The sequence below is a fragment of the Amblyomma americanum genome, chromosome 2 (assembly GCF_052857255.1).
Source record: "Amblyomma americanum isolate KBUSLIRL-KWMA chromosome 2, ASM5285725v1, whole genome shotgun sequence".
In the NCBI taxonomy this organism is placed as follows: Eukaryota; Metazoa; Arthropoda; class Arachnida; order Ixodida; family Ixodidae; genus Amblyomma; species Amblyomma americanum.
Window position 1 is genome coordinate 170,507,836 of NC_135498.1, and position 10,987 is coordinate 170,518,822.

Consider the following 10,987-nt stretch of genomic DNA (forward strand, 5'->3'; position numbering starts at 1 on the left):
AGCCAGAAAACACAAAGGCATGAATTTCCCAACATTTACGGCACTGAAGAATCCGAACAGAAAGCAACCTGGTGCATATCTAACCAAAAATAAGCCACAGCAAACAGTGGATTACTCTTGACCTAAGCACCGTTTCTCCTACTTTGGGTGCAACACCGACTGCGCACAGCAACACCTAAAAGCACCAAATAGTGCTCATGGTGCAATACAAGCCTGTAATAGCCCCACCCCATTACAACAGCAGGTACAAACGAAGCTGCAGTTTCTGTTTCCCTCCTGCTGCTTCCTGTCGCTAAAAAGATGAGCAAAAAAGCAGAGACCTGACTGATATATCCTGCACGCAACCAGGTACGTGCAAATATTCATGATTTTGAATATTTGTTTACATAGTAAAGTATTCGATTTCATCCAAATGCCTGGCATTGAAATCTCAAAGTATTCGTCTCGAGCAAATAATGTTTTTGGAACTCTTTGAGCGTGTGGTTTCAGCTGAGCGTACCTCCTCCAGGATGGCACAGCAATCCACACGCAACCACAGCTCCGGCTCCGTGCCACGTGCCTGCACTCCACTCCTGCGCGCATGCCGAAGCTGGTCTGCGCATGCTCGCGGTAACACAGACGCAAGCAAGCAGAAGCACGGCGCCCATATCTGTACCTAACAGATGTCTGCAGTCGCGCTACCCACTGTGTATACATGCTGTAACTGGCCCAGCAACGTGCATCGATATTTAGCATAGCACAATCTGCTTCCACGTGCCGCCAGCGTGCACACGCTGGCTGGTCCCGAAGATCAGGCAGGCATGCAAAACAGCCACACGGCGCCTGGTGCCTTGTGACGTCCTCAGGGCGATCTGCACATGCACAGTGGCTCAACTCGGAAGCGGATCATTTTATGCAAAAACTTTCGATTCAGAGGAAGCGTGGCGTCCTTGAATTCCGCAGAACAAGTCTGTGCTGACTGCAGCCGCTATTTTGCAAGTGAAATTTGCTAAATGAGTGCGATGGCATGAGCATGAAGGGGAGCTAGCACGAGGTACATGGAGATGGGAGGCCCCTTTCCGACGCCTGAAGTGATATGGCACTAAGCGCTGGGGTTGCGGTGCGTATGTCTAGCAGGTGTCATAGAGCAACCACTTAAAAGCAACAGCTGCGTGATGGTGCAATCGCAGTTAAGAGCAGCAGTTGGAGGCCAGATAGGTACCGCATCTAAATTCCACTCCGTATCCAAAGAGGTCCGTACCTCGAGGTACTCGACGACAGCCGTGTTGTAGTCAACGGTCTTGCGGGCAACAGCCTTGCGCAGCCGCTTGCCATCAAACTCGATGCTCTGCATGGGGGCCATGCCCGGACGGCCACCCCCGTAGGGCCCACCCTGGCTTCGGCCACCGCCCCCGTAGCCTCCCCCACCACCAAACTTGGGACCGGGCCCGGCCCCATACTGGAAGCGGCCACCACCACTGGGCACCATGGGTTGAGTCTGGATCACCTGCATGGCTGATACTCACGTGGTCACCTGCGCAACATGGCAGGACATGGGGTCAACATGAGCCTTCAAAAGAGAAATGTGGTCTTTCCAGTGAATGCACCATGGGTTCATACGCTGATGCAGCATGATATAGTATGTGGTGCCTCTTCATGATGCCCGGGTGAGCACAGAGAGAGGCTTTTGACATGACAGCATTAAGGAGCTCGTGTCGCAGAAAATCTTGCGTCGCCATTGACCGTGAGCAAAAGATCCATGAAAAATTCCCTAAGAAGCAACCTACGAGACATGTGGGCCACCTAGGTCACATAACCTTGTGGCGTCATCACAACATGCCCACTGGATTGTGAGCAAACTGCGCACTGTGGCAGGTGGCTGTTAAATTAATGATCGCTCGCGAGAGGATGCTCGGGGAGAGCAGCCTGTGTCTCACAAGCCCTGTCGGTGGCAGCACCTACCATCACAGGGCAGTGGTGCATCGCTTAACCGCTGCACCTTTCCGTCATCGGGAGTGGTATGAGGACTCCCGGGGATCTCTGAATGTAAACTAGAGTAGGACCAATTCTGCATATATGGGCATAACCCATAAGCTATCCCCTCCATTTTTTTTAATCTTTTCACAAACATGCGCCAACAAATCATAAGTGCCTTTCGCTGTAGCACACAATCCACAAGGCCAGACACCCAGTCTTCTAGCTATAAAAGACTTCCGCACATTTAATCCTTACAAGCTGTACTGGCTCCAGATAAAGGGAGAAGACCTCTTCAACCACTACGATGCAGCATTAACTGAGGTCATCAGTGCATGGTGCTATAGCTAACCTTTGAATGGCACAACAGTACTACAGACCAGTTTGAAGTGCACTGCTAGGATGGTGTGGCAGCAAAAGCATCTGCTAGAACAGACCTAGTTGCAGGCAGTGACACAGGAGGGCACCAGGCACCCGACGGTGTGGGGACGGCCGGCCAGAGAGAAGGAGATTGGAATAAAATTTGTCGGTATGGGAACCACATGTGTAGGAGTCGTGCATTGCATCACCACCAAAGTGTGGCAGCACGAAAAAAGGTACCATTCAGAGACATGTTTAGGGAGGAGAAAATTTGGTATCTAGTGCCCCGCATTTTTGAAGAACAATGTTCTAAGCACGACGCCATGCAGCTCACAGGAAAGCGTTGCCTGTGAGATGCAGCGAATGTTACATCACGCGCCAGGCACTCACTGAGGTACCCTCACATTATCCACTATGCGTGCTTTCTCGATACCCGTGGTTGTACCTCTGAATTACAAAGTAGATTTCCTAAGAGCAAGGCTAAAATTTGCATTGCCTCTGCTGCTGATAAAGTGAGGCTCCTTTCCTGTCGTCTGTAGTCAAGTGCTTACGATACTGATTGCTTCAGGTGCGTTGTTGGCTTAGCTTGAAGTTTGGCTTCAGCTGAATATGTCTGGCACTGGAAAGTTCTCACCAGAAAAACGGGCGTTGAGACATTGTCTAAAAAACGTTAAGCACCTAAATTTAAGAAACAATCATTCTATTTTGCAATGTTGATCAGCAGGTCCGGGATACTCCCGACGGTTACTACATAACCAGTGAATTCGACCAGCCTTCGAAATCATAAAGCTAAAACAGCAAGCTTTTCTATTATTTCCTTTCTTGTGTGTTGTGTTTCCTTCTTTTTGCATGTGACTGTTATCAGTTTTTCCTCTCACACCATGGCACCTGAGGCATGTGCAGAATATTTTTTTTTATGCAGGGTGTTCAAAACTATAGTAGGATACAACTTACAAAAACAGCAGTTGTTAACACTAGGCCACGGTCCGCAGCGACCTGTATAAATTACTCCACTAGCCAGTCACAAAAGTAAACGAAATCGGATTTTTAATGTTAGGCTTTATTAAACAAGCTAAATATCAAAATTCTAGAGCTTATAGCTTTTTTTTCTCGTGATTAGATTCTTGTTTAAGTGACAAGAGAACTTTTAACAACGAACTACTTTTTTGTCGTGGAGGAATTCTATGCGCCGGTCCTGAATGCGGGCAGAGCTTCACTGCAGACTTAAGTTGCATCTGACTATAGACAAGATTTGTTTTTTCTAAAAGCAGACATAGTATATGAAAGCTGCTTTCATATACTATTTCTTGTTCCCGCCAATCAGCTAATTAGCTAAAAACAAGCTTGCATATATATGTTCATAAAATTTTAAGTTCCCTGAGAAAGCTTCAAATTTTCAGCACCAGGCTCGTGTCCCAAGACATTTACCTCCAAATTCTTTTCACTTTTAATAATCTGTGCTGAACTGCTCCCTGCACAACGTGCGGCTGTTGCGTATGACATTCTTCATCAATACAGCTAGATGAAAAGAAACTGGGAACAGTACCATAAGCACACCCTCCCCTACAGTGCTGGGAGACAAGTGCTATATGCAATAGCTGCGTCACTCAAGGACAAGTTTTAAGCTGATCATCACTGCCTTCCATAAGTAATCGCACGTTCACAAAAACTAACACTAATATCATTACTTAGATTTGTTATATTTTGGTTAGCCGGTGTTCAGGACAAATTGCAGTATCAATTTTCAATGATCAAAAATTGCATTCAATGTTAATTTGGTAGCGTGACTAAGCATGAACTGGGGCGCCCTGCGCAGCAACATCAAAGTTCTCGGCACATTCGACCTCGTGTCAGCTCTGATGGTAACTCAAAAGCTCTAGTCTTCTCCTGAAGAGAGCACTAAGCAAGCACAGTGATGAACGGTTGCAGGTCTTCAATGCTACCAAACCAGCGCCGCTGATATATATATATATATATATATATATATATATATATATATATATATATATATATATATATATATATAAACATTTTTAATCTGCAACTCTCAAATTATTCTTGGAAATTCAGCAAACATGCTGCACACTGTGCTGGTGCCGAACTTCAAACCCATGCTACATGCAAGTGCAAAGCAACACACACCACACAAATGTGCGTATATATACCATGATTTTCCCATGGCGTATATAGGCACTAAGCCCTTAAAGGGGCCCCGAAACATATTTTCAGTGCATTGTTTTGCCTGTTGGTTGCATAAAATGAGTTATAGTGATGCTATTAGCATCGGTCGTACCGCGTATACTGCGGTTTTTAATATTTTAATTAGCTCGCAAAAAACAAATTCGTGGCGCTGACAGTGTCACCATACAGTGGCGGTTTTTAGCAGCGGATATGACATCACTTAGTGGGAGCTTGATGATTGGACGAAGAGTAAATATACTGCAAATTGTGTTAATAACTAGAGATACATTTTGTCAAGTTTTTGTGTTTTATAATACATTAACAAAACCAACTTGTTTGCCCTAGATAAAAGCACTGTAAAGCAAGCAAAACAAAAATACACCACCAGAGGCTCTGGCTACTTTTTGCATCGAAGGACTTTGCGTCTCTCTGTAAACATCCTACGACCTAGCACTTGACACTTATGGCTACTCTCTATGTATCTGACAGCGGATTTGCGGAATCGATCCGATCAAGCCACTGAACTCTATAAGCGTTCGTTTCGGTCCCAAGGAAGGATGCGCGCGCTTCACGTTTAGCAGGGAGCGCGCATCGTCAGCTTGTGGAGGATCACCGGGCGGCGGCAGCAGATGGCGCCACGTTCCCGTCAACAACGCGCGCTCCTTGCTCGCCGTGACCAACCAGCGCGCTAGGAGCAACGGGAGATGGTAGGCGGTAAGCAGTAGCGGTACGCGTTATGCTTAATATGTCTGATGTCTTGCGCAGGCTGTCACACAGTCGCAGTACCTCGCGCTTGAGTTCGGATCCATAAGGAAATGTTACTGATCAGTGTTCCCTTCTGCGCTGTCGTGGTGACGATGAAGCATCGCTGGGTCAGCTGGGCATTCACATGCTTGTTGTAACCATGCAAACGGCGCAGCCAGCCTTGGCATGAACGAGCTACAGAGAACAGGCAACCATGGGGTGCAAACTTCCACCACGTGCTCTGATAGGCTGTTTTGATTGGCCGCACTAAGTGTCGTCATTGGGAGAGTGAAATGGGAATGGTAAGCTTCGAGAAAATCGAGTTGAGGGCAGCATTTTGTTAGCTTGTATTTTAAAATTTCTTCATTGAATAACTCCCGTTCCTATGCATCGATTTTCGTAATTCTTTTTGAGTCAGCATCTGTGTGGCCTAAAGAATCCATCTGAAGTGTAACCGGCATCCGTTCAAGCGGTGCTTCGCAGCCCCTTTAAGAAACCCCAAGAGGCATTCACTGCATGCATGCCTGTGGCTATATTACCCCGAACCAACCAAAGTGCATGGCCGCAATCGAAGCAAGAGCCGGCAGCAAAACAGCAGATTTCAGAACATAGCAGCATGTCAGGCAGCTCTGAAAATACAACTGCAACCCGCAGTACAAACCATGTATGCTGATGTGATGATTTCCAGCAAGCCTTCCACTTAATGACCCCCCCCCCCCCCCCCCCCCCCCCCCCCCCCCCCGAGTACAGTGCCTCAATGCCGCAACGGGCGCTTATACAGTTTCTCAAAATTAACTAGACAGAAAATGAGGCATGATGAATGAGGCATAATTGGAGCATGTTTCTTACAGGGTGCTTTATGCACCACAAGAATGCTGGGATGTGCAACTTTTGAATTTGGCTAGGTTAATGTGGATTCGACTGCAAAATCGTAGCTGCACCATAACTTAGGCCACCATGCATCATAAGTATAAATTAAAACTCACAAACAGTACTTCTACACTCAAAGAGACTCTATGAAATTCCATGGGTGATCGATATACTGAACATTCGCAGTGCTCGTGTGAAGTCAATATTAGCTTTTAAACTACACTGCTCTAGACGAGCCATATTGACTGCAAAGTCCTTCTCATTGGTACGCGAACAAGTCAAAAGCTCTAGTTTTGTAAAAAGGTAGCTAGCCGGCATCCCCAACTCGTATTTGATCATTTCTGGCTTAAAGAGGCTACTGCAGTATACACTACAGCCTTTCCCCAAGTTCTTCCATGCCCATTCCTTCACACTACAGTCACCTTCTGAAACTGGCTGCCAGCACCAAAGGAAGCACATCATCATCAGCCGAAATGCATTTGCTGCAGCGCAAAGGCTTCCATCGATTACCTTAGATAATCCCTGTCCTGTACTATCCATAGCTACCCATTCCCAGCAGATCTTGTTGTGTCATTTCTTCAAAGTCTATTTTATTATATGTTAGCAAAGCTCAGGTTGCATAATACATGTATACAGGAGGAGGCCTGATCTTCAACTTTCCCCACCTACATTTCTGCTGCCTTGGAATCCAGTTCTTGGTAACTTTGTAGGAGCACAAATCACCTTCTCTCCCACTACATGCTCCGTAAAATCCAATTCCTCCTACTGGTTTCAGCCAGGGTATCTCTCATAGAAGTCTGTTCTCTAATCCAGGCTGCCTTGTGTCTCTCAGGGTTACCCCCACCATTTCTCTTCCCACAGCCTGCTACATCGTCTACAATTTTCAAGGTTTTTTCACCAGAAGCGAATTCTAGCAGGATGCAACTGCTATGTCCTTTTTTTTTTTTTTCAGGAATATCCGTAAAGTGCTGTTCATAATTTTAGAGTGTGTGCCAAAAGCACTTCACACTATCCTTATACTCCGAATAAATTCTTGTGGACTGGATCTGCTGTGACTACTAGGCCTAGATAGGTGTGCTCCCCAACTGCCTTCCAATTGCTCCGTACCTGTCGTAAAGTGTCGCCCACTTCTGACTGCTGAATATTACTTCAGTGTTCTTCCTTCACAGGAGACCACAGTTCTCTGGGTGTGGGTGCGGCCACATTGACTAAGCAATGCGAAGCCATCAGAGACGGGACACCTGCAAACCTCTCTTGCAATGCCTTGTTCTGGTGCTCTAGCCAAAATGTGCAGAACCTCAGACATGCCACACAATTTGCAGAATGATGGCCTCAGAGGCTGCAGTTGAAAAAAAGGGAGCCTAAAAGTGCCATGCACCTAAAATAGCTCACCGGGACACTGTGGGAAATTTTAATACAATTTTTGTTCTAGATGGAAGGATCTACACACAAAAAACTACCTTGACGTCACCGCAGCTTACTTGCAAAAATGGCTAGTAGTAAATTATTTCTTTCCTTGGTGTTTTCTAGCTTACAGAAGCTCTGCCTTCAGTGAAAAAGCAATAAATCAATATAGGCCAACTTTGATTGGTCGTCAAGCTATCGAAGCTTCTAGGTCAATATGTTCCACAACTAAAGACTGTATGTAAAAATACACCCGTGCAGTGTTCTAGCCACCCGCCGCAATGGCTCAATGGTTACAGTGCTCGGCTACTGAACCGAAAGAGGCAGGTTCGATCGCGGCCGTGGCAGTAACATTTCAATGAATGCGAAATTGCGAGAGGGCCATGTACTGTGCGGTGTGAGTGCAGATTGAAGAACCACCAGGTGGAGCCCTCCACTAAGGCATTTTCATTGACGCAGTGTATAGAGATTGCTGAAAAGGAACACAGGCCCCATATGGCTAGCATTTCTGGATATTAGGGCAGCCTACGAGAGCATTATTCAAGAGTATTTGTAGGACATACGGGGCACATTGGATGTGGAAGGTGGAGTAATTAATCTTTTAAAAGATATATATAAAGGTAACAGAGTGCTTATAAAATGGTAAAAAAAATGTATCAGGGCCTGTAGAGATACAGCGGGGGCTTAGGCAAGGATGTCCTCTGTCTCCTTTGTTGTTCATGTTGTACCTGCAAGGGTTGGAGACCAAGCTAGAGAGGAGCAGACTAGGCTTCAACCTTTCTTTTTTCAAGCAAGGAGAATTGAATGAACAGTCATTACCGGGACTAATATACGCCGATGATATAGTGCTAATGGCTGACAGCAAGGAAGATTTGCAGAAGTTGATAGATATATGTGGTACAGAGGGAGATAGATTAGGTTTCAAGTTTAGTAAGGAAAAATCTGCTGTCTAGACATTTAACGATGAGGTCGGCGAGCGTAGAATACAGGAGTTCATGCTAGAAGTAGTGGATGAGTACAAGTAGCTTGGGGTGTGGATAAACAATGGCGCTGGGTATCTGACAGAGCATGAAAAATATGTAATGAATAAAGCTAGTAGGAATGCAGCTGTCATGAAAAATAGGGCACTGTGGAATTACAATAGGTATGAAGTGGTAAAGGGGTTTGGAAAGGGGTGATGGTCCCTAGCCCGACTTTCGGTAATGCGGTCCTGTGCATGAGACCAGATGTTCAAGCAAGGGTAGAAATTAAACAATGTGGCATAGGGAGGCTAGCTTTGGGAGCCCATGGCAATACACCAAATCAGGGGGTACAGGGTGACATGGGATGGGCGTCTTTCGAGAGCAGAGAAGCTAGCAGTAAGATAGCATTCGAGGAGTGATTGAGAAAGATGGAGGAAAAGCAGTGGGCTGGGAAAGTTTTCAGATACCTGTATATAAAGAATGTTGGCACGAAATGGAGAAAGCGAACTAGAAAATTGAGAAGCAAGCATCTGGACAGCAGTAAGGGGGCAAATCAGCAATTATCGGTTAAGAAAAAGGTTAAAGAAACAGAGAGAGCTCTGTGGAAAAAAAACCAGGGATGCTGACGAAATCGGCACTGGGAACATACAGGATCTTTAAGCAGGAAATTGCCAAAGAAAATATCTATGATAATTGTAGGGGAAGCTCTTTGTTGTTCGAGGCCAGGACGGGAGTTTTGCGGACTAAGACATATAGAGTCAAGTACCACAAGATAGACACGTTGTGCGTTGCGTGCGGAGAGGAGGAGGAAACGGCTGAACACTTGATACTTTTCTGTAAAGGGCTTCACCCTGCAGTGGAAAGCAGCGGGGCTGATTTATCCAAGGCATTGGGGTTTAAGGACAGTGAAGGGAAAGTAGATTTTAAGCGGGTAGAAGTAACCAAGCAAAGGTTATCTGATTGGTGGCTAAAATCAAGACAAGAGTAAAATTTCATAAGTAATGGCTAGGTGGCTTGAACCACCGCCCGACTTAAAGGGTTCAGCCGTATCCATCCATCCATCCATAGCCCAAGTTACTTTGGGATGTTAAACACCATAACCAAACCAAACTTTTCTAGCTGCCAGAATGAAACCACACACTGTACCATCTACATCACACACCAAATTTATTTTAGGTCAGTATGTCCGCATTTCTTTTTTCCTGTTCACACAACCATAAGCTTTTCAAAGGGCTATCACAAGCAGGGTTGCTGTCAGACAGCAGAAGTGGTGATAAAATCTGCAAGTAAGACACTCACAATCAAGGCATGCACTTCTGCACCAACATGGTAGAACCCCTCCAACACTTTGACCGAAAAACCACATCCAATTGGAACCTCTACAAACCACTTTCTTTGTTTTTAGGGTAACTACAGGTGTGACCTTTCCTGCAAATCTAGGTGCAGAATTTTACTATGTAGTGGACTCCACACTCTAGCAGCTTTTAACATTTACTGTTGCACACCAGCCGCGGCATGTGCCACCTCCTTCCCATTCTGTTTGTGCTACGTTGAGACTCGGGAATCCCATCTGCCTATCTTTATTTTCAAGCCGAGATCAGCAATTTTTAATCACCTCTCTCTTTGGCGATCGCACTGAGGTCAGTGCACTTCGCCACCAGACTGATTTATACTTTTTTCAGCGCATTCATTCTGCGAATCCCCATTCGGCTCTCCCAGAATTCCAAAATACAAGCAAAGAAAGGTTTTTGACGGGGAAGGTCGACAAGCGGTCCGAGAGAAACAACGCGACTCTTCCCCGTTGTTGTGCCATAGTTTGTTTCACACGTTTCATACCCAACATATCAGTAATTTGAAATCTATTTGTCTGATACCCAGTAATACGAAATCTCAGCAGCACATACGCAGGGCCGGGGGAGGAAAAGAGTAGCTCAACGGTACTTTTTAAAAGTCGGGGGCGAAGTTCATCAACCTGAAGCTGTCGCCGCCTCCCCAAACTGGCAGTGAAATCTTGGGACAGCGCTGGAGACAAGAGTGGTATCAGTGGTACCCCGCCAGTATACAAGACTTGAACCAAGCCTGCTCCGTAGCGCGGTGCCACGCGGAAAAAAAAAAAAAAAATCGGCATGGCCGACAGACTGCGAGATTCGGCGAAGGACACACAGCATGATCTAGCGCGTAAAACTCACTTGAGATAGAATGTGAAAGCACGTTTCGGCGCGGCTAGGAGGACTGAAGCAAGTCTGGCCTGTGCATACTTGCCGTCTTGGCAAAGTCTGTGTGGCACAACATAACAGGCCTCGCGGGCGGCACTGTCCGCAGATTCAGATTCATGGACGGGATTATGACGAGTGGGTTAGACACATCAACCCCAAACGATCTGCTGTGCTCGCGAGTGTCTCTATAAGTGACCTCGCTCGAAACAGCCGTAGTTAACGCACAGAGAAAGGAAATATTCGCGCTACAACAGTGACGAATGCACCAAACAACAATCCGCACTCGGTATCGCCATG

The 10,987-nt window shown here is 46.1% G+C and overlaps 1 protein-coding gene across 3 annotated transcripts in view; it reads right to left on the reverse strand.

Annotated features, from left to right (window-relative positions):
• The window catches only part of Wdr33 (WD repeat domain 33), a 62,318-nt gene extending 51,331 nt beyond the window's left edge, over window positions 1-10,987 (reverse strand). For 2 of the 3 annotated variants that reach the window (XM_077655465.1, XM_077655463.1), the window contains exons 1-2: window positions 10,664-10,987; window positions 1,241-1,513 (exon numbers count right to left, since the gene is read on the reverse strand). In XM_077655465.1, coding sequence (XP_077511591.1) covers window positions 1,241-1,492 — 252 coding nt within the window. In that variant the 5' untranslated portion in view covers window positions 1,493-1,513; window positions 10,664-10,987. Of the gene's footprint in view, window positions 1-1,240; window positions 1,514-9,773; window positions 9,975-10,663 lie in introns of those variants that run through there. The other variant, XM_077655464.1, reaches the window with a different exon arrangement.